The sequence below is a fragment of the Vulpes lagopus genome, chromosome 19, assembly GCF_018345385.1.
Source record: "Vulpes lagopus strain Blue_001 chromosome 19, ASM1834538v1, whole genome shotgun sequence".
In the NCBI taxonomy this organism is placed as follows: domain Eukaryota; kingdom Metazoa; phylum Chordata; class Mammalia; order Carnivora; family Canidae; genus Vulpes; species Vulpes lagopus.
In genome coordinates, this window is record NC_054842.1 from 51,586,059 (window position 1) to 51,611,376 (window position 25,318).

General features: G+C 36.1%; 1 protein-coding gene across 3 annotated transcripts in view; it reads right to left on the reverse strand.

The window, feature by feature from the left end:
• VEPH1 (ventricular zone expressed PH domain containing 1) overlaps window positions 1-25,318 on the reverse strand; it is a 226,118-nt gene that overhangs the window by 47,971 nt on the left and 152,829 nt on the right. For all 3 annotated transcript variants that reach the window (XM_041733586.1, XM_041733587.1, XM_041733588.1), the window contains exons 10-11: window positions 7,196-7,335; window positions 3,874-4,008 (exon numbers count right to left, since the gene is read on the reverse strand). In XM_041733586.1, the coding sequence (XP_041589520.1) occupies window positions 3,874-4,008; window positions 7,196-7,335 (275 nt within the window). The remainder of the gene's footprint in view (window positions 1-3,873; window positions 4,009-7,195; window positions 7,336-25,318) is intronic.

A 25,318-nucleotide genomic window follows, 5' to 3' on the forward strand; every position in this document is an offset into this window, starting at 1 on the left:
TATTTTTGCAATACAGACATGTAAACAATGATGTAGTCAAAACTATTTTTTTCATCATTTCTGCTTACATATCTCAAAAAATTCTTTCTTATCCTGAGGTCACAAAGACAACTTTTGATATTTTCTTCTAATTATACAGTTTCATTGATTACATGTAGGCCTTTAATCCACCCAGAGTTATGTTGTCTAGAGTGTCTTTGTTATTCTTGAAAGAAAGAGGGAGAGAAATGCTGGCCAGAAATCAGAATTTTAGCCGACCTTTCTTGAGACATCGCAATGGCTGTCACTGTTCTGAGAACTACGTGTTGACTTAGTCCTCAAACAGCTCTATGAGGTAGGAACAGATATTTTGCAAAAAGAAAGAAACTGCATAAAGAAAGAAACTGAAGCTCAGAGTCAAAGTCTTCAGAACCCAGAAAGTGGCACAGATTTTAAACCCAGGAAGTCTGGCTTCCGAGCCTCGCTTACCTACTCTGGCAGGTGTATGAGTCACCATAGGTAGGTTATGTGGCTGCACTATCCAGGCCTTAGTTTTTAACAAAGCACAAGACTGTGTCTTCTTCATGGGAAGTGTGTAGTGGGCCTGGGTGGCTCTCCAGAGCAGTCCTCGGCGTGGTGGCTCAGAATTCTGTGTGCACCTGCTGGCAACTCTCAACATTTGCTTCTGTAGTGACCGCGGTATAAAGAGAGGGATCACTTCTCATATTTCATTGGCTGAAGCAAGTCACATGGCCAAACCTTACTTCCAGATTCAGGGAGATGTAATCTTCTTATGTGCCCGGAGTAGAGAGGAACTAGATGCATTCGTGACAGCTGTGGTGTCACCTCGGCATGTGCTCATGTTCTAGCTCAGCCACTGACTAGCCGTGTGACTTTCGATAGGTCCCTTTGCTCCTGATTTTAATTTTGGGAAAATGACAGCATTCACCTATTTATTCAGCTGGTGCTCATTAGTTATTGAGAGTCCAGTGTATGCCAGGCGCTGTGTGACCCTGCCATTGCAAGGATAAATGGGGTGCAATTCCTGCCCTCAAGCGGGTGGCAATTTAATAGCTATCTTACTGCTGATTTTCGGTTCTAAAATTCCAAGACACTGTTAAAAAGCAATCACAATAACAAAACCTCCAGAGCATTATGTTCTAGAGACTCAGACATTTTCTAAGAGTTTCTTCCTTTTTTGTATATGTGAATCCACTTGGCTGCAGTGTTAGCTCATTTGCAGCAACAGATACACACATGCACATCACTTCCAAATTTCTGGTGTATGCACATACTGGCACGTGTGGGGAAAATAAAGCAGACTTTGGATTATTCTCACGGCTCTTTTGAATTTAGTGGGCAGAACACTTCATAAAAAAAAAAAAAGAAAAGAAAAAGAAAATCAATTCGATTGAGAAATACCTGGGCAGATAACTTTGCTACATAATGTAAATTCCAGATATCAGTGGGTTTTTTTTAAAATTACTTATGAATAAATAAAATTATTAAAACTAAAGATTTCAAAACCATTTTGATTTGCAGTTAATTTTTCCCTAGAGGAATATTTATTCATATAAAATAGAAGAAATATGAAGACATATTTATGAGCATGCACAAAACTGGCTTGCCAAATTTTTAAAAACATCTCTCAGGACTCGAGGCAGACTGCCAAGTTTTAATTTACTAGTGCCTGTAGTGAAAATACAGCTCACATGGAAAGATTTATAAGAATTTGAGGTATTGTCTTTAATCATGATGCAACAGTTTAAAATTTGAATGAAATATGAAAAAAAATCCATTCTACTTTACATTGATGCAATTATGGCATTTCCTTTATTCCTAATACTGCAAGTCTAATTCTTAAACTAAAGCCAAAAAAAAAAAAAAAAGTGATGCAATAGTTGGATGCATTTTCAGTGTCTTACAGACCATTCTAAATAAATTTCTGATTAATCACATGCATTTGTCATCCTTCTTATAATCCTTCAACACTTAGGGGGTATTGAGTTAGTTTCACAATATAATAGTTTTTGATTAACTTACTACTTGTTTGTTCTCGAATTTATTTAACACTGATATGCTTGTTCCCCCTTCTAATAGTAAAACAAGGATAGAGACCATGACCATATACTCTCAGAACCTCTGGTTTGTCCAATAAACATCCAATTTCTTTCTTGAAGGTAAAAAAAGGATAATCAGAATCTTTGAGTATGCGAAGGGCTTAGAGAAGCTGGTTATATTTACTAAGGAGAGATCAATAACCATTCTCGATTCTCATCATACATATTCTCCTTGAATGATCTGATTTATTGCCATGACATCACACGTTACCTTATGACTTCTAAGTCTATGTCTCCAGGAATGGCCTTCTTCCTGGGGTCCACACAGGCATTCCAGCCACGATCACCACTTAATTATCTACACAGATAGCTCAGATTCAAAACACACAAACAAGAATGCCTTATCTTCTTCCTCCACCTCAGCCACATTTGTGGCCTTTTTCCGAAGGGTGCCATCAGCCATGCAGCCATATGATGCACCTGGAGTCATCCTTGGTTCTTCCATTTTCTTCAACAAGAACCAAGTCCTGTTGGTTCTACTTCTATAATAGCTCTTGAACCCAGCTTCTCCCTACAACTTCCAACTTCAGTTTACACCTTTGTTTCTTACCTGATTCTAGTAATAGTGTCTAAGTGGCCTTCCTATCTCCACCAAGCTTACTCTTGAATCATTTTCTCTATTACCCAGGCCTATGACTTTTCTCATGCAAATCTGAACGTGCCACATTCTGGTCCTTCCCCAGCTTGGCTGTCTGCTCAGTAGCTCTCAGTCAGTTGTGTCCTGAGAGTGTTATCCCTGCTTCCACACTCCTAAAATGCTGCGTCTCAAGTCATACTTGCCTGCCTCAGTAGAGCTCTTTTTCACCTTGACCATGCTCTCTCTTCTGCTCACCTTCTTTTCTTTTCTTTTTTCTTTTTTTGCTTTGTGGCAATTGCAGAGGACAAGGGGATGAAGGGAAGTATGGAGGGGAGAAATGAAAAGCACCAAAGAACTGGAGCTCAATTTCCTGATGCTCTTTGCCTTTCAACCCTAGAGTCCATGGTCTATTTTGGTAAAACGTTTTCTATTCTACACCAGGTGCATAGTTTTTGTGTGTCTCTGAGTGGGCTGTGTTATGTCAGTTTGTCAGCCTTAAACAGCCCTGTTGAGAATTTGGCTAAGCTACTCCATAGTATTGCTGCCTCGGCATCCATTTTTCCATTTTGGTTGGCCAAGTGGGCTGCAGGGGCCTTAAACTGGCACTAATCCTCTCATGCACATTCATGCCCTAGATAGCAGCCTGCAGAGTCACAAGCAAATACACACTCCTGATATGACACCTCCAATAGCTCTTGTGATCAACGGTTTTCCCTGCTTCTGAGGGCCTTCTTGTGGTGTCCCCTCTGGCCTTAGCCTTGGAACTCCCCAAAGCCCTCCACTCACAGCTGCAATAAAGACATGTGTCCCAGGTCCTGCCGTCTCTCTGCCTGCACCTTGCCTTGACCTCCCACTGTAGCCCCTAGGGGTATGCTGTATCCTTCCTGCGGAACCTGTAAGTAATATGTTTCTCTATTTCAGTCTCTCTTGTGGTGTTTTATTGAGCCAGGACTCATCATCTAGCACTCTGTTCTGCCATTTAACAAATATTAATTTAACAATCATATCAGGCAATGACCCTATCTGCCAATATCACAATGATTTCCACATCAAAATTATTAATCAGTGTTTTTTGATAATGATGAAAGAAGGTAAAGGAAAGAAGAAAAAAATTCAACTATTAAGAAAAAGGCAAACTGTTTCAAGGCAGTCTTGAATATTGGTTTAGAATTACATGTCCGTGAAAGAAACACTTACCTTCTGCTGTGGAAACGTGGACTCCATCATGGCTGTTTCAAAGCTGTGAGCACCCTCTGCCTGAGTCTTCTCCCACAGAGCTCTGAGAAATTGTACAGAATGACTCTGTATGGACAGGGGCTCAGGAAACAGGCTCTGGAAGGGCATTAATGAGAAAACCATAACATTTCCTCTTGTCCCAACAATATTGTTAGATTGACTACCAGGTACTATTTAGGCTTGGTTTGAAATTCAATATGGTATAAATTTAAATAAAACAACAAAGCAATCTATCTTGAAGATCAAACAAATAATACATTTTAGGCTTTTCATTTTTTAATAGACAAGTAAAATTATATAATAGGATTCCAAGGCAGTTGATATTGATTTCTAAGTATGCCTAACCTTTGTAATGTAATATTTACCCCAATCATTTCCCAAGCATGGTACTTACTTGGAAAGTGGTTAATATAAATATTCATATTTATTTGTTCAAAGATCTGAGAATTATGGTATAAAATTAAAACTAAACTACAAATATCATGTCTGTGAATACAGAGTAGATCATGAAGGCTAGAAATTAAGTAACTAAGAGTTCACTATGTAACAGCTCAAATATGAACAGTGTGAATGGATGGTGGGGAAACAAAAACACTTCTAATCCTAAAATGTGTAAGAGATGACTATTCTCAGAGCTAATACTCTAGTTTTGGATAATAAGATTATTCATATAAAGAAAATCACTTTTACATATACTTCATTCAAGTCAACGCAAATAAAATTTTTGAAGGAAGATGTAAATTGTGTTTGTTATGTATTTATTAATCAATCATGGGTTGAACAGTCATTTAAATATCATGATATGATATCTATAAAGTGAAAGTATCAATTCAAGGGAACAATTATATAAAAACATAGAGCATAATAAAGGCATAAAACATTATTTATATACATAAAATACCATACATACTATCCTTCATGTGTGAGGTATGATAAAATAATGATTTTGGCTTACAAAATTTTATTTTTTGTGTCAATGACTGTCCAAGCATCAGTTTATGAGAATTTAGGTGGTTTATGTGTATAAAGTTTCTATTTAGTAAATGAAAACTAAAAATGTTTTTCCAGAAAAATCTAATTATTATTATCAAGATAAACCATTTCTTATGCATAGTGGGGAAAATGGAGGATCTTCTACCAGAAATGGTCCACAGATTATATAAGGCTAAGAGCCAGTACCAGATAGATTGATGATACAACCCATAATGTGGACACATCTGGGAATTTCTTGATTATTAGCAGAAACTTATACGGCATATGATTTTCATCTGAAGAACAGGGCCTGATGTAACTAATCACCATTCCAAAGGGGACTATTTAGACTGGAATCTGTGAATTGAGAATTCCATTAATGCGTTAACTTGACAGAGAAAGGAAACAGCCTGACCCAGCATAGAAGGCATCACTAAGTTTATAATGATCAAGTCAAAGATCTGATTTGTTGATGACCCCAAAGTCAGGGTTCACCCAGACTATACAATATCAAGGGCGTAGAAAAAGAAAGGAAGCATAGTAAAATGAACAAAGAGAAAAAGCATCATAAACAGATGCTTTTGGGTGATTTTGCTTAAAGAGAAACACAACGAATGAGACTAATTTAATAAAATAGGACTGAAAGAACAAAAACAAATCAAGTTTTTTGGTTTAGTTTCAGAAAACTGATAAGTAGTGAGCAAAGCCAATCATGAAATCAAATAAAGACTTACTGATGGAAACTATTTGAAAAACATAAGTATAAGAAAAATAGAGTCATTTCTAGAAAAGGGAAAAAAATCAATGCTGGTTTTTATACACATACAGTTTGATTCACATCAAAATGTGAGTTGTTCTCTATGAGATATATTAAATGTTCTTAAAAAGACTTCCCATAGGAAATGATGGTTTTCCTAAGGCGTCTCTATGCTGTCTTTTCTTAATTATTATACTTCCATTTTATGATTATGATCTATTCAGCATTAAAATTCATCTTTTCTTGGGATGCCTGGGTGGCTCAGCAGTTGAGCGTTTGCCTTCAGCTCAAGGCATGATCCCGGAGTCCCAGGATTGAGTCCCACGTCGGGCTCCCTGCATGGAGCCTGCTTCTCCCTCTGCCTGTGTCTCTTCCTCTCTCTCTCTCTGCATCTCTCATGAGTAAATAAATAAATAAAATCTTTTAAAAAATTAAATTCATCTTTTCTTAATAAGCTTACCTTTTCTTTTCCTTTCTTTTTTTTTTTTTTTACCTTTTCTTTATAAAAAAATGTAATTGGTTGCTAGGGACTCTTATAGAAATATTTTACTAAAATAGAAATAACTAAGAATAGAAATAGAAACAAACTATACTATCGCTTGGCCTAATTTTTATCTATTTTATAACATTTGTGTTCTGTTTTTTCTGCCTCAGCCCTCTCTGCTTCTGCTTATAGTCCCTCATTTTATTTTTTGACACAAGTGCCACTGAGGAAAAGACCACTGAGTTAGGAGCCAAGTGGTCTGCATTCTGCCTTTAATCTTCTTATGAACTGTAGAAATGATGTCTGATATTCCTTCTATTACTAGCATTTTATAATCAAGTTTTAAAACATATTTATTTATTCATGAGAGACACATAGAGAGGCAGAGACATAGGCAGAGGGGGAAGCAGGCTCCCTGTGAGATTTGATCCTGGGAACCCAGGATCATGCCTTGAGCCAAAGGCAGACACTCAACCACTAAGCCACCCAGGTGCCCCTTATAATCAAGTTTTACATGAAAGTTTAATGCATTCAAGAGAAGTATTTCCAAATATTGAAGAATCTCTTTTGATGCTAAAATCTTTGCATCAAGTTGTTCATTTAGTTGAAAGTTCCTCTTTACATAACTTTTCCTATATCTATAAATTCTATGGGCAAAACTGGTATTCCAGTATCTTGACAATATCCAAAAGGATATGTTGACACTAAAATTAATTAGAAAGCTGTGAACCCTACATAAGGAAAGCTATTCCTCCAAATAAGCTGTTTTTGTTGTTATTTTACAAAAAATATTTTCTCTCTTTTTTTTTTTAAAGAGAAGAATATTCTCTTCTTCTTTAAAGCGAAGGACATTCAAGGTATTACTAGGTTTGGCCTCCTTAATACTAATCCAAATTCTTTTATAAAGAAACTACCCTAAAATATAGAAAACCTATGTTAAGAATTAATGAAACACGTATGCATTGCTGTTATTTACACATGAACTCGTCAAAGAATATTCAGTAAAAATGATTATAAACTCATAACCCACCGACTCACTAAGGAGCCATGACAAACATGCAGATACACACCTGCTGAAAGAGGAACATGATGTGGATCCATGGCTGAGGTTCTTGGCTGATGAGAATAAAACTGGATTTACTGTAGAGGCAGTAATGACCCTTCAGGGAGCATGTAAAGAACAACTTTGCTACACAACTTCTAACAGAATCTAGAAATGAATATACATAGCATTACACATAGATTCGTCCAGAGTTATACTTTATACTTCAATATAGAAACGCATTTAGAAATACATTCTTCAGTTTCAGTCTGCAAACTAATAACTACAAACAAAACTATGCATTTGGGAGTGGATCCATTTCATGGAAAGTAGATTTAACTAAAGATGGTTTCAACAAGTTATATTCTTTCTATCCATCTTTCCCTTGTTTTCATTAAAGGAAATGTTTTCATTGTTTTCATTAGGAATCTCCAAGCAACTCACCTGAAGGAAAGAAAACCTCTCTCCAATAAAAAGGGAGATATAGTGTTATTACTCCCTGATTGGGCACTTTGAAATGAAAATGTGGGAAGGATAAGCAAATGCACAAGTAAATGCAAAGGAAACCTAGGCATTTTCTGCATGGACCAGTGACACTGTTCTCTTGGTTGTACAGGGGCCACAGAGACAGGCTCCAGAATAACTGCCAGAGGTGTGGCCTCCTGTGAACTGTCCTGGTTTGGTTTGAAAAGTTTATCTCAAATTGAAGAGGTTCATCAGGGACATTTAATGAGATTATTTTTAGAGATAAGAAAGTTGGGGGAGGGTGGTGGTGGCGGCATGGAGCAGACGTGGCAAGAAGCTGTTAGTAGGAGGAGCCATTTAAGTTTCACACTCTACAAGATGGGTGTTCTTTCTATTTTAAAAATGAGGAAACTTAGCACATTAGCGGGTCAGCCTAGTGAACCACTGTGAGTGCCTGGTTCACCACCATGACCTTGGCATGTGGCATACAATAGATGCTCAAGAGAGCATCTGGACAGATGAATGATGCTCTGGTAACCAGAAAAACTCCACAAGCCTACCCAATCTGTGGCAGAGCCAGGATTTAAGCTCAGCTAAGCTTATGCCACATTAAGATGCTTTAGGCTCTACCATACTGGGAATTTTTAAATCTGTCATATTGATAATACCTGAGATATTTATTATTTCAGAGTTCAGCTAATATTTTAAATGAAATGTTTTGAAAACTAATAGATTTTGGTATACACTACTTTTAAAAATGGAAATATGGGTTATGGTTTACTAAAATTTGATGGGGACCCTAATAAAGTAGCAATCAGTCCCCACCTAAGAGAGTGCCCTGGGTTCCCTGGAGAATTGGGGAGGCCTGTCTGTGCAGTATAAGGACTCAGGTGTGAAGGAATACCAGGCTTTTCAGGAAAAGGTTAGAAAAATTAAGGAAGAGTGGCCAATGACACATTAGAGGAGAAGGCATTGGAAATAAAGCCACAGATCAATTTAGAAATATGTACATCAATCTTAATAATTATAAATTTTTGTGATTCTGAAACACTGATATGGAAGAGGATGTTTTTGTGAAGTTAATTGTTTTGGGGAATTAAAAAAAATGAGCATTCAATATTGAGATCAACTTCAAAAATGAGTTAAGCATTCAATATCCTTGTGTAAGATCAGAAATCATTTCTGTATTCTGTGGGTGAATGGATTATGAGATGTAGAAAGACTGAAGGTTCAGTGAAAAAGACCAGGAGGCCCTGCACTGAGAAAGAGAGATCTGAGTATAGAATTGAGCACAATATTGGCTTAAAATTGTCCTATCAGAAATTGTTTGAAATGGTAATTAAAAATACTTTTTTGGTACAAATGTTCTAAAAATTGGATTTAAATTAATCAATACCAGAGAAATAGAAGAACAAGTATTCTATAAATGCACATACACACCGATGGTATTTGCAATAAAGCTAGCTGTGATGTATACACTGAGATAGCCATATGTTTTGCTTTACTAGAAGAGTTCAAAAGAGAACAAGTTCTTTTCTAAGAACCTATGCAATAGCTTGACAGTCACAAGGTGGACTTCACGCCTCTGCCATAAAAAAAGTTTTGTCTTTTTCCTTTCCTTAAATATTCTCAGTGCCCATTCATGTTTCCTTTTGCAAATGAACATTGATTAGATTTATCTTACTTGTCTGGAGTCTACCAGTTTTCTATACACAAACCTCAGGCGTCCCAGATCACACAGAATGGGCAAAGCAGTAGAAGACAGAGGTATTTAACTTAGAAGCATATATGCTGGCTATAAAAAATAAGCCAGTTCTGTGACATCTTCTGTTAATGCTTTCCATAATCTGATCTGTAGTGATATTTTTTTTCCTCACTTTTTTTAGAACTTTTCTAACTTGGAAAAATTTCCCCACAACATTAACATTTAATTATTGATTTCTCTCTGCAATTTTCTCCCTCATGTTCACTCTGTGGTACTGAATGGTAGGCATGCAGTAAATGGTTGTTGGATGAATGAATGAATGTCAGACATTATGTGGAGAGCAAGAAGGGCCAGAATGTTGACTCTGCTCTTAAGAAGCTTACAGCACAATGGGAGAAACGTTTTTAAACAAAACATAAATTGTTTTAAGACCATAGGATAATGGAGAAGCACACAATTCTAACTGCTCAGAGAAATGAGCACCTATTTTAATTGGGGAACAAGGGGAATCTTCATGGAAAAGAGAATATTTGAGGTCACTTTGAAAGATAACCAAGATCTTTAACTTAGAAAAAATTGGAAGGAAAAAAACAATTTTAAGTGTATGGAACATCCAGAAAAAAACAAAACAAAACAAAACACAAGGCATGAAGTTCAAGGTAATTTGAGTTAGTAACTTTAGTGTATCTGGGTCATTATGATATTTTTTTTACTATATAGTTGATGTCCAAAGGGTTATTTATTTTTATAGAGTAAATGTTGAAGGTCATGCTTTGCTAAATATATAATGCTTTGCATATTCCCCAAATCTGATTATTTCTTTTTTTCTGGTAGATAACAGCCTATCTTTGTAAAAATCAAAGGATTTGTTGTGGTCTTTATAAATATTGAAGTTAACATGAACATCAATAATTGTATAATGTAAGTTGAAATATCCAAAATACATACATCACACACATGGGTAGATTTAAAGGTCTGATACAAAATACAAGAAGAGGTTCCAGTTCAAGATGGCAACATAGGAAAATCCTGGACTCAGATAAGCAATATGCTTGATAAATAATTTAAAATAATGATCACAAAAATACTCACTAGGCCAGAGAAAAGAATGGAAGAACTCAAGTGAGACTTTCAATAAAGAGATAGAAAATATTAAAAAGAACCATTCAGAATTGACAAATACAATAACTAAGACAAAAAACAACTAGAGCTAATCAACAGATTAGAGGATGCAGAAAATGTATCAGTGATCTAGAAGACAGGATAATGGAAGTACGCAAGCTGACATCAAAAAGAGAAACAGATTTTTAGAAATGAGGATTAAGTGATCTCTTGGATAATGTCAAGACAACAAATATTTGCATTGTAGAGGGTCCCTGAAGGAGAGAGAGGTGTAGGAAACTTACGTCAAGAAACAATAACTGAAAACTTCCTTAACTTAGGGAGGGAAATAGACATTCAAGTCCAAGAAGCACAGAGAGTGCTTCAAACAAGATGAAATGAATCCAAGGAAGTCTACACCATGGTCTATAATAATTAAAATGTCGAAGGTTAAAGATAAGGAGGGAGTCATAAGAGCAGCAAGAGAGAAACAAGAAGTCACCCACAAGAGAAAACCTATAAGACTATAAGCTGATTTTTAAGCAGAGACTTTGCAAGCCAAAAAGAGTGGAATAACATATTTTAAGTGCTGAAAGGAAAAAACCTACAACCAGGAATACTCTACCTGGCAAGGTTAACATCCAGATTTGAAGGTGAAATAAGTTTCCCAGACAAAAAGAAGATAAAGAAATTTCACCACTAAACATCCCTATAGGAAATATCAAGGGGATTTCTTTAAGGAAAAGAAATGGCCATAAGTAAACATAATAAAAAGATGTAAAATATGACAACGTATACATAGATGTGGAGAAGAGAGTAAAAAGGGAAGAGAAGGTAAAAAAATTATTTTTTTCTGTTTCCTTTTTAAAATGTGTTTGAACTTACATGATCATTAAATGCATATGGACTGCTATTTACTTAGAATGTTATATTTGAAACTTACAGTAACCACAAGCCCAAAAACCTATGATAAATACACAAAAAGTCAAGGGAAAGAAAGGCAAATAAAACACTAAGGATACTCACTGATCACAAAGATATAGAGCAAAAGAATATAGGAACAAAAAAAAAAGAACTACAAAAACGACCAGAAGACAACATTTTAAAAATGGCAATAAATACATACCCATCAATAATTACTTAAATGTAAGTGGCCTAAAAGCTCCAATCAAAAGACATATGGTGGTGGAATTGATTAAAAAAATAAATAAAAATAAGACCCATCTATATGCCACCTACAAGAGACTAACTTCAGACCTAAAGACACATACAGACTGAAAGTAAAGGTATAGAAAAACATTCAACATGCAAATAGAAGCAAAAAATAATAACAATAAAAGCTGGGGTATCAATATTTACATTAGACAAAATATACTTTAAAACAAAGACTAACAAGAGAAAAAGAAGGCATCAATCCAACAAAAGGATAATTATAAATATCTACACAGCCAATACTGGAGCACCTAAATTTATAAAGCAAATATTAACAGATATAAAGAGAGAACTTGATGGTAAAGCAATCACAGTAGGGGACTTTAACAGTCCACTTACATCAATGGATAGATCATCCACACAGAAAATCTGTAAGGAAGCAATGTCTTTGAATGGCACATTGGACCAAATGTATATAACAGATATATACAGAACATTCCATCCAAAAACAACAGAACACACACTCTTTTCAATTTCACATGGAACATTCTCCAGAACATATCATGTATTAGGCCATAAACAAGCCTCATAAATTGAAGAAGATTCAAACCTATACCATGGTTTGAATTCCTGATCACAATAGCATGAAACTAGAAATAAATCACAATAACAAAACTGGCAAAAACACAAACACATGGAGACTAAACAACATGATAGCAAAAAATAGGCTAATGAAGCAATCAAAGAAGAAATTGAAAAATGCAGAGAGACAAATGAAAATGAAAACACAAGAGTCCAAAATTTCTGGAACACAGTAAAAGCAGTTCTAGGAGGAAAGTATATAGCAATACAGACTTACCTCAAGAAATAAGTAAAACTCAAATAAACAATCTAACCTTATACCAAAGGAACTGGAAAAAGAAGAACAAACAAAGCCCAAGGTGAATAGAAAAAAGGAAATAATAAATGATGGAAGAGAAGAAATATATGATGTAGAAAAAGCTAAAACTAAAACAAAACAGTAGAATAAGTCAATGAAACAAAGAGCCAGTTCTTTCAAAATATAAACAAAGTGGATAAACCCTTAAGCAGACTCACCAAGAAAATAATAAGACTCAAATAAATAAAATCAGAAATGAAAGGGGAGAATGAAAAACTCACACCTCAGAAATACAAAGGATTACAAGAGAACATTATGAAAAATTATTTGCCAACAAACTAGACAACCTAGAAGTGGATAAACTTCTAGAAACATATAATCTTTAAAAACTGATGCAGGAAGAAACAGAAAATCCCACAGACTGATTACAAGTAATGAAATTGAACTATTAAGTAAAAAAAAACTACCAAAAAATAAAAGTTCAGGACCAAGTGGATTCACAGTTGAGTTCTACCAGATATCCAAAGAGTTAACAGCTATTCTTCTCAAAATATTCCAAAAAATAGAAGACTAAGGAAAGCTTCCAATGCATTCTATAAGTCCAGCATTAATTACCCTGATACCAAAACCAAAGACATCACAAAAAAGAAAACTACAGGCCAATATTCCTGATGAACATAAATATAGAAATCCTCAACAAAATATTAGCAAATTGCATACAACAATACATTAATAAAATTGCTCACCACAATCAAGTGGGATTTATTCTTGGGATGCAAGGATGGTTCAATAATCACAAACCAATCAATGTCATATTCCACACCAACAAAACAAAGGATAAGGGGCACCTGGGTGGCTCTGTTGGTTAAATGTCTGCCTTCAGCTCAGATCATGATCCCAGGGTCCTAGGATCAAGCCCCGCGTTGGGCTCCCTGCTCAGCAGGGGAGTCTGGTTCCCCTCACCCTCTACCCCTTCCCCCACTTGTGCACTCTCTCTCTCTCTTAAATAAATAAATAAATAAAACCTTAAAAAACAACAAAAAATGAAGGATAAAAATCATACGGTCATTTCAATAGATGCAGAAAAACACTGGACAAAGTACAACATTCATTTATAATAAAAAATCTCAACAAAGAAAACCATAGCTGGGGGCATCACAATGCCAGATTTCAGGTTGTACTACAAAGCTGTAGTCATCAAGACAGTGTGGTACTGGCACAAAAACAGACACATAGATCAATGGAACAGAATAGAGAACCCAGAAGTGGACCCTGAACTTTATGGTCAACTAATATTCGATAAAGGAGGAAAGACTATCCATTGGAAGAAAGACAGTCTCTTCAATAAATGGTGCTGGGAAAATTGGACATCCACATGCAGAAGAATGAAACTGGACCACTCTCTTTCACCATACACAAAGATAAACTCAAAATGGATGAGAGATCTAAATGTGAGACAAGATTCCATCAAAATCCTAGAGGAGAACACAGGCAACACCCTTTTTGAACTCGGCCACGGTAACTTCTTGCAAGATACATCCATGAAGGCAAAAGAAACAAAAGCAAAAATGAACTCTTGGGACTTCATCCAGATAAGAAGGTCTTGCACAGCAATGGATACAGTCAACAAAACTAAAAGACAACCTACAGAATGGGAGAAGATATTTGCAAATGACATATCAGATAAAGGGCTAGTTTCCAAGATCTATAAAGAACTTATTAAACTCAACACCAAAGAAACAAACAATCCAATCATGAAATGGGCAAAAGACATGAAGAGAAATCTCACAGAGGAAGACATGGACATGGCCAACAAGCACATGAGAAAATGCTCTGCATCACTTGCCATCAGGGAAATACAAATCAAAACCACAATGAGATACCACCTCACACCAGTGAGAATGGGGAACATTAACAAGGCAGGAAACAACAAATGTTGGAGAGGATGCGGAGAAAGGGGAACCCTCTTGCACTGTTGGTGGGAATGTGAACTGGTGCAGCCACTCTGGAAAACTGTGTGGAGGTTCCTCAAAGAATTAAAAATAGACCTGCCCTACGACCCAGCAATTGCACTGTTGGGGATTTACCCCAAAGATTCAGATGCAATGAAACGCTGGGATACCTGCACCCCGATGTTTCTAGCAGCAATGTCCACAATAGCCAGACTGTGGAAGGAACCTCGGTGTCCATCAAAAGATGAATGGATAAAGAAGATGTGGTTTATGTATACAATGGAATATTCCTCAGCCATTAGAAACGACAAATACCCACCATTAGCTTCAACGTGGATGGAACTGGAGGGTATTATGCTGAGTGAAGTAAGTCAATTGGAGAAGGACAAACAGTGTATGTTCTCATTCATTTGGGGAATATAAATAATAGTGAAAGGGAATATAAGGGAAGGGAGAAGAAATGTGTGGGAAATATCAGAAAGGGAGACAGAACATAAAGACTCCTAACTCTGGGAAATGAACTAGGGGTGGTGGAAGGGGAGGAGGGCGGGGGGTGGAGGTGAATGGGTGACGGGCACTGAGGGGGACACTTGACGGGATGAGCACTGGGTGTTATTCTGTATGTCGGTAAATTGAACACCAATAAAAAAATAATTTATTAAAAAAAAAGACAGATACATTACAAAATTAAAAAACAACAACAACAACAACAAAAACCAAAATGGGGTTAGAGGAAACATAGCTCAACATAATGAAGATGTATATGGAAAATGCCCTGTTAACATCATCTTCAATGGTGAAAACTGAGAGCTTTCCTTCAAGGTCAGGAACAAGACAAGAATGTCCACTCTCACCACTTTTATTCAACATGGTACTAGAAATCCTAGCCACAGCAATCAGACAAGAAAAAGAAATAAGAAGCATCCATATTGGTAAAGTAAAACTTTCACTATTTGCCGATGACATGATACTATATAGAGAAAAATCCTAAAGATCCCACCAAGGAACTACTAGAAATAATATATAAATTCAGTGAAGCGATAGAATACAAAATTAAGACACAGAAATCAGTAGCATTTTTATACGCTAACAATGAAGTCACAGAAAGGGAAATTTAAAAAGTAACACCATTTATAATTGTACCAAAAAGAATAAAATATCTAGGAATGAACCTAAGCAAAGAAATGAAGGACATGTACTCTGAAAACTATAAAACACTGATAAAGACATTGAAGATGACACAAACAAATGGAAACATATCATGCTCATGGATAGGAAAAAATATTATCAAAATATCCATATTACCCAAAGCAATCTACAGATTCAGTGAAATCCCTATCAAAATACCAACAGCATTTTTTTTTACAAAACTAGAATTTTACTAGGATTTGTATGGAGCCAAAGAAGACCCTAAATAGCCAAAGCAATCTATGAGAAAGCAGGAAAGAATATCCAATGGGAAAAAGTCTCTTTAACAAATGGTATTGGGAAAACTGTTCAGACATATGCAGAAGAATGAAACTTGATCACTTTCTAACACCACACACAAAAATAAACCCAAAATGGATTAAAGACCTAAATGTGAGACCTGAAACCATAAAAATCCTAGAAGAGAGCACAGGCTCTCTGACATTGATCATAGCAACATTTTTCTAGATATGTCTCCTGAGGCAAAGGAGACATAGGCCTTGTCTCCAAAGGCAAAAATAAACTATTGGGACTATGGTAAGAAAAAAGTTTTGCACAGCAAAGAGATTTAAAAAAGACAACCCATTGAATGGGAGAAGATATTTGCAAATGATATATCCAATAAGTTGTTAATATCTGAAATATATAAAGAATGTATACAATTCAATATATTTGCAAATGACATATCTAATAAGCTGTTAATATCTGAAATATATAAATAACATATACAATTCAACATAAAAAAACAATGATTTAAAAATGAGCAGAGGACCCGAATAGACATTCTTCCAAAGAAGATATACTGAAGGCTAGCAGACACATGAAAAGAAGCTCAACATCACTCATCTTTTTTTTTTTTTTTTTAACTTACAGATGACGTTTATTAAGGAAAAAGCATCCTGAAGGACCAGGACCATCTTCATCAGCCAGCAAATCAGATGAAATACAATATAATGGAAAGAAAAACTTTCTTTTCCATAAAACCAGAGTCCAGGAATATGCTAGTAAACTTAATGCAAATATAAAGGCTGCCAGAGCAATCTTCTACATAAATGCCTCCCAAATTTCCATTTCAGACACAGGGATGAGGGATTTGGGGGGAAATGATCTTTGAATCAACATTTTGCCTTCAATTCTTTGCTTGCTGACTTCTGACAGTTTGGTAAATTGGGGGTGGGGGGGGTCATGTCATTTAAAAGAAATGCAAATAACAACCACACTGGGGTATCACCTTACACCAGTTAGAATGGCTACAATCAAAATTACAAAGATTAGCAAATGTTGGCAAGGGTGTGGAGAAAAAAGAAAACCTCCTGCACTGTTGGTAGGAATGTAAATTGGTGCAGCCACTGTGGAAAACAATATGGAGCCTCCTCAGAAAATTTAAAGTAGCAATACCATGTGATCCAATAATTTCACAATCAGGTATCTACCCACGGAAAACAAAAACAGTAACACAAAAAGATATATGCACCCCTAAGTTTACTGCAGCATTATTTTTAATAGCCAAAACATGGAAGCAACCGAAGTGTCCATCAGTAGAAAAATGGGTAAGGAAACGTCGTATATCTACACAACGAAATATTCGATGGCCATAAAAGAAGCTGAAACCATGCCATGGAAGACAACATGGGTGGGCCTAGAGGGTATGATGCTAAATGAAATAAATCAACCTGAGAAAGACAAATAACTGCATGATCCCCCTTATAAATGGAATCTAAAAAAAAAAAAAAGAAGAAAGAAAGAAAGAAAAAAGAATAAACCAACAAAAACACAGAATCAGAACTTTAAATACAGAGAACAAAACTGGTAGTTGCCAGATGAGAGGTGGTGAAAGGTTGGGCAAAATGGGTGGGGGGAGTGGGAGATACAGGCCTGCAGGGATGGAATGAGGAAGTCAGGGGAATAAAAGGCAGGAATATAGGGCCAGTGCTACTGTAACAGTGATGTAATGGGACAGACGGTAGCTAAACTTATTGTGAACATAGCATAATGTATAAACTTGTTAAATCACTAAGTTGTACACTGGAAACTAACGTAGCATTACGTGTAAGCCACACGATTCTTTTTTTTTTTTTTTTTTTTTTTTTAAGCCACACGATTCTTTAGGAATCCTTTGGAATTCTTTTTTTTTTTTTTCCTCTCTTACTTTTCTCCCTCAGTTTATACTCCTTTATTCCTGCACTATATTCATGGTACCATTTTAAAATTTTGTTTGTATTTTCAAACAACTTTTATTTTAGAGTACTTTTAGATTTACAGAAAAGTTATGAATAGCTAACAGTTCTCATACACTAGGCAACCAGCTTCTCCTATTAATTTGTTAAGAGTCATGAACCAATGTTGATACACTGTTATAAACTTACTTCTTAGTTTATTCAGATTTGTTTGTTTATACTTAGTGTCCTCTTTCTGTTCCAGGATCTGGTTCAAGATGCTGTGTTCATGACGTATCTTTAGGCTCTTCCTGGACGTGGCAAGTTCTCAGACTCTCTTTGTTTTTGATGACATTGACTGTTTTGAGGAGTACTTCTGTTGTGTGTGTTGTGGGATGGCCCTCAGATGGGGTTTGTCTGTTTTTCTTTTATAATTAGACTGAGATTTTGAGTCTTGAGGAGGAAGACCACACAGATAAGCTGCTATTTGCATCAAGAGGAGTTTATTTGATCAGCATGACTTAAAAACTATCGATGTTGACTTTGATCACCTGGCTGAGATAGGGCTGACCAGGTTTCTCTGTTTCTAAGTTACTCTTTTTCTTCTTTGCACTTTCTACACTATCCTCTTTGGAAGGAAGTCATTATGCGCATCCCACACTTAAGGAGGGGGTGAGTCAGCTGCACCTCCTTACGGGCAGAATAACTACATTAATTATGTCAGATTGTGCACATATTTGTCTCTTATTCCTTCAGTTATTTCATTAAAATGATTTAGTCAATTATTATATCAGTATGTACTCATGAATATTTATTTTATAATTCAGCACTATTTTATTCATTTTGTTGCTCTAATTGTTTCTGCTTTGGCCATTGGTAGCTCTTTCTGTTGGCTCCCGTGTTCATTTGATGTGCCCCCATCATTGCATGGTGTGATTTTGTTTTGTTTTTGAGCACTTCCTTACTTTCTGGTACTAAAAGATGCTCCAGGATCATCATGATTGTTTTCTGCCCTGTTCTAGAATCATCTATTTCTCAAGGACTTCTTTTGATTGGAGAATAGTGTTAGAAACTAAGATGTGGGTACTAGGTATGTTTGTTGTTACTGGGGTGTCATTGCTCCTTGGCCCTCTTAGCTGACAAAACAAGGAAATTATGTGTGCACACTAACCTGGGTGTGATTATATGTAACCTGTCTGAATGTATGTCCAGAAAGATAAAAGTTGATGAATTTGTGACTCACAGTCTGTCTTTTGACCAAATTAATGAAGCCTTTGACCTGTTACATGCAGGAAAGGGCATTTGAACTGTTGTAAGGCTTTAAATTCAACAGAGAAAACATGTCCATCCTTGTACTGAAGTCTTGTGGTCCAACTGGAACAGCCAGACAAGCAGGGAGATGCTCTTCTAAGTTCACAGCCTCTTAGACCTTTTCTACTACTACTTTTAGAGTAACCTTCTCTAGGGAATAATATTTTTTGTATAATTCATAAATCTCTAATCAAGGACAAGGCTAATACAGTCATAATTTTTTTTTTTTTTTTTTTTTTTATAAATTTGTTTTCTGAACTCTCCTTCACATGAATAATTGCCAACCCATTAAGGAATATTCTAAAGTAATAAAAGTAATTTCTGCATAAAAATTTGTAGTTTGTATATTTACATATCTGTAATATGTCTATGTATAGCCATCTGCATCTATGTTAAGCTAAACATGGGTTCATACCAACAACTTCAGTTTATTACCACATGGATCATTCTAGCCTTGTCCCCTTCTTATCTTAAAATTCTCACTTCAACAGTAAAGGAGCCTGGTTCTCCCTCTGTTAGATTTTATCTGTCTACTATAAAAGGTAGAGTTTTCTCCCTCTTCCTCCCTTCCCTTCCTCCCTTCTGTCTTTCTTTCTTAAAAACCTTTGTATATTGAGCATCCACTATAGTGCCTGAGGTACAGGCCTACCTCTAAACATAACCATGATATTTCATTCTACTTTTTCCATTCCTTCTAGAAAAACAAAGGTAAACCAATAGGATAACCCCATGAACATAATGAAAAATTATAATACGAATAATACAATATTAACATCTATGTTGAAGTTTTATTTCACTTTAAACGCTCCACAATGTCATCTCTAACATGAGATATATTTGTTAACATGAACATTCTACCTTAGCTTAGCCACTTGTTTTTTTGGCCATATTCCAGATGCCAGTATCTCTTTATGATCTTGGTAAGTAAGTACTTCTTTGTTTTATGGCTGTAAAATGCCAAAACAAACAAACAAACAAACAAACAAACAAAAAACCCTAAAAGGTATACCAATTAACATTTTGGAAAACATAAAATTAGCAATGGTCCTAAATGACATCCTGAAATTTCATAAAGGAGTTATAATTTTATAATAAGATTTTAAAAGTCTAGAGGAAATCCTAAATCAACCAAAACTATAAACAAAAATAAAACTTAGGGCAGCCCCGGTGGCTCAGCGATTTAGAGCCGCCTTCAGCCCGGGTGTGATCCTGGAGACCCAGGATCGAGTCCCACGTCAGGCTCCCTGCATGGAGCCTGCTTCTCCCTCTGCCTCTCTCTCTCTCATGAATAAATAAATAAATAATAATAATAATAAAAAATAAAAGTTAGACTTTTGTTGGCATGTGTATGAGTGTATGTGAATTACTTGAAATATTAGAGAAAGTCAATGTGTGAAATAACTAATATTAGTATTTACTCTTGTATCAATCACTGTTACATTTTATATAATTCAATAAACCATTCAATCTCATAATTTTCTGTTATTATCTCTTTTCACTTAAGAGATTAAAGGGTTAGAGAGGTAAGTGACTTAATAAAATAAGATGTGGAACTACAATTTTGACTCAAGTTTATTAAAATGCCAAACCCATGGGTTTCTTTTCATAAAGAAATAGGACCTCCTTCGAAGTTGTCTATTAGACTTGAAACTGCCTCTCACCTGAGCTATCTATAATTTTTGCAGGGACAGGATGAACAGTCCAGAATAAATCACCAATATCTTTAACAAGACCACATCAGTTGTCCAACTCTAAGAAACCAAAGGCATTAATTTCTATGCAATTACTATATAGTCAACATATTTTTCTAACCTGGGAGGAGGACAAATCTTCATAATCTAAAGAGCTGTGGCAAATCTATAAAGAGAAGTTCTTTACAGGTCCATGTAAAATGGGAATAATTGGTCTCCTTTAGCAGGAAACCACAAATGTTGGAGAGGATGCGGAGAAAGAGGGACCCTCCTGCACTGTTGGTGGGAATGTGAACTGGTGCAGCCACTCTGGAAAACTGTGTGGAGGTTCCTAAAAGAGTTAACAATGGATCTGCCCTACGACCCAGCAATTGCACTGCTGGGGATTTACCCCAAAGATACAGATGCAGGGAAACGCCGGGACACCTGCACCCTGATGTTTCTAGCAGCAATGTCCACAATAGCCAAACTGTGGAAGGAGCCTCGGTGTCCATCGAAAGATGATGGATAAAGAAGCTGTGGTCTGTGTATACAATGGGATATTCCTCAGCCATTAGAAACGACAAATACCCACCATTTGCTTGGACGTGGATGGAACTGGAGGGTATGATGCTGAGTGAAATAAGTCAATCGGAGGACAAACATTATATGGTTTCATTCATTTGGGGAATATAAAAAATAGTGAAAGGGAATAAAGGGGAAAGGAGAAAAAATGAGTGTGAAATATCATAGAGGGAGACAGAACATGAGAGACTCCTAACTCTGGGAAACGAACCAGGGCGGGGTGGAAAGGGAGGTGGGCGGGGGGTGGGGGTGACTGGGTGATGGGCACTGAGGGGGGCACTGGATGGGATGAGCACTGGGTGTTATGCTATATGTTGGCAAATTGAACTCCAATGAAACATAAATACAAAAAAAAATAGAAATAAAGTAATGGTTAGCAAAAAAGGAAAAAAATAAAAAAATAAAATAAATAAAATTGTCCTGCATATGAGGACTGATATGAAAAAAAAAGGTCTCCTTTATTTTCAAATGTGCTAAGAAGAAGTAGGAGATGGTTCTAAACCCAAAAGAATAATCAAAACGACTATGATTAGAGTTCCTTGAGGTGGACACAGCTGTGGAATCAGGAGAAGGAAGACTGTGGTGGTAGTTTTAATGCCCCATGATGCTCTGCTAGCAGCTGACAAGTTGCCTTTTCCCCCCTAAATATCTATATTGGGTCTGAGAAACACATGATTCTTCTTGACTCATCACTCAGGGTGGTTCTTATATATAATCTATGCCATTATATACTTTTTATTTGGAGATAAATGCCTTTCAAGGATAAATATAGAATACGGCTTTGACTTTTTTTTTAAATATAGCTAGAGGAAATATCAAAGAGTTCGCTTTATTTTTTGGAAAAAAGAATGTTAGCCCTTGTTTTGAATTCTTTACTGAACTTATACTTTGAAACTTCTCTCCCAGCTAAATAAGGATCAAATAAATGTATCTGGCTCATTTCCCAGGTATTTTAGCTGAGCCATTTGTCTCCATATCCAAACTATATTTCTAGAATTATTTGTAAAAACTCAAACACAGGAATATATTTGCTGAAATTGCTAGACTGAAAGTATTCACACATTGAATATAACATAAATATGCAACAAATTTAGGAAGGCATTTTGTGGGACTTAGCAGCTAGGGAGCTAATTTTCATTGACTCCTTATTTTGTGCACAGGCATAAATGTAACAAACTGAATCTTTATGCAGTAGGTCTTATTATGCCCATTTTACAGAGAGGGAGGTTTCAAGATCAAACTTCCAGGAATCAACTGAACTGGAATTTGCACCCAGGTTCCAAAGCCCGTCTCTTTCCAGTGTATTATTGAGTGGCTCAGATAAAATAGAGGTAATAGAAGTACTTGAAAAAGGAATATAGTTCAATTTAAAGATCATGGGCCTAGAAGTCAGACACCAGGGTCTTAGTGGGTTGCCTCCTGTTATCTTTTCTCTCTGTTCTCTGGCTTCTTATCTATAAAATACAGCCCAGCCTAAAGCTGATCCAGAAAGTACTTTTTAAATTTTACATTTTTGGGACAGCCTGGGTGGCTCAGTGGTTGGGCATCTGCTTTTGGCTCAGGGCATAATCCTGGGGTCCTGGGATCAAGTCCTGCTTTGGGCTCCCCACAGGGAGCCTGCTTCTCCCTCTGCCGGCGTCTCTGCCTCTCTCTCTGGGTCTCTCATGAATAAATAAATAATTTTAAAAATCTAAAAATACTTTTTACATCTTTACTTGCTTATTATCTTTCTCTCTCCTAAATTGTAAGCTCCATGAGGATAAGGATTTTTTTTTATTGTAGTAAAATATATATAACATGAAATGGACCATTTAAACCATTTTTGGATATACAGTTCAATGGTAGTAAGTACATTCATATCGTGCAGTCATCACCACTCTCCATCTCCAGAACTTTTCCACCTTTCCCAACTGAAACTCTGTAACCCTTAAGCTGCAATTCCTCATTTCCCTCTCCCACCAGACCCTGGCAACCACCATTCTACCTTGTGTCTTTATGGGTTTGACTACTTATAGGTATCTTGTGTAAGTGGAACCATACAATATTTAACCTGTGTTTGGCTTACTTCATTTAGCATAATGTCCTCAAGGTTCATTTATGTTCTAGGATATATTAGAATTACATTACTCAAAACTAAATAATTTTCATTCTATGTATACATCACATTTCGTTTATCCATTCACCTATTGGTGGATGATTGGATTGTTTCCACTTTTTGGCTATCGTGGATAGTGCTGCCATGAACATAGGTGCACAGGTATCTCTTGTAGACCCTGATTTCAATTCTTTTGAGTACATACCTAGCAGCGGGATTGCCAGATCACGTGGTAATCCTATGTTTAATTTTTGGGGAACTACCATACTAGAATGTACTTTTTAGCTCTGAAGTTCTATGATTCAGTGAAGAGCTAAAGAAGCCCATGAGGGTGTCTGTGATGACTTCCAAGATTAAGGTTGGATGTTTGCCCGGGGCTATCAGGACTTGCTGTCAGTACTCAATACAAGACAGATGGCAACAGGGTCTGAGAGAGTAGATTTCCTCCTCCTACCTGATACTAGACAGACAGGAACCACTGAGGCCATTTCCCCCATCTCCCATGTAGTCCTCCTCTGATGAATGTCAAAGATGTGAAATTCAAAATACTAAATTGGAATAAATATTATTGTCATTTCACTTCTTGCATATCCTAAATTAGATGGAAAAAAATAGGAGGAAATGAATCTGGTGATTGGTTAGATGAGAGCTTTTCCAAAACAGGTAAGATGAAGAATGTTTTTGAAGTCAACCATAAATTACAATTTGGGGGCAAAATGTAGAGCACGCTTATTAACTTTAAAATACTTTTGCTTTTGGGGTGCCTGGATGGCTCAGTTGGTTAAGTGTCTGACTCTTGATTTCAGCTCAGGGCATGAGCTCAGGGAGATTGAGCCCTGCATGGGGCTCTGCAGTCAGTGAGGAGTCTGTGTGAGATTCTCTCTCTCCCTCTGACCCTCCACCCACTTGTGCACTCTCTCACTTTCTCTCTGAGATAAATGAAGTCTTTAAAAAAACAAAATACTTTTGCTTTTGCCTGAAAAGAGAAATGGAAGAAGGCATCACAAGTCACTATGGAACACTTCTTAAACTTTAAGTCCACATGATTTACAAATACATATATTTATTTTAGACTAAAATTGTACTTGTCACTCCCAAATTAAAATTTAGGTGTTTTGAACAGAATAACTATTATTTTATAACTTTGATGTAGGGAATAGAAGGAAAGATATTCCAAAGTAATAATAAGTTCTATTACTATTATATATATTATTATATAATATGTATTGTATACCATAATATATATTATATATTTATTATATTATATAAATAATAAAAAAATAGACTGAAAAGAAAGATGAATTTCTGAAATTACTTTGAAATATCAATTAAATCTCTAAGGGTAGACATGCTTTAATAATTGTGGTATTTCCAGGGCTTGCTTTTGCAGTAAGTGCTCAGAAGTATGAGTTATTGAATTGATGTGTGCTTAAGGAAAAATTACCAAATTTCTCATTTGATGAAGAGTCTAGGGAAGGAAAGTGACGGGAAAGGAGACTGTGTGTCTCATTTTCACTAAGTTCTACTTACAACATTATTGAGAAATACATGGTCTCTTCTCAGCAACTGGCTGGCTACTGGCCATATCACATGCACATGTGTGCAACATCCCCACCCAGAGCCAGAGTACAAGGCTCATTTTCCTGCTCATGTCAAAAATTTTAGCCAGTTGCCAGACAAGCATGACAGATGCTTTTGTTTAGTTAGAATCATCCAAAAAATGAAATAAAGTTATTTTGCAAGTGATTTTTAATCATACAAATAAAATTCAGAGAAGCAAAAGGAAATTTGGTAATTGCACATTCAGAAATGTACAAACCATTGGTGTCCAAAGTCCTATTCTTTGACCCTTGTTTTGGAAAAAAAAAAAGTCAAAATTATATATTCGTAT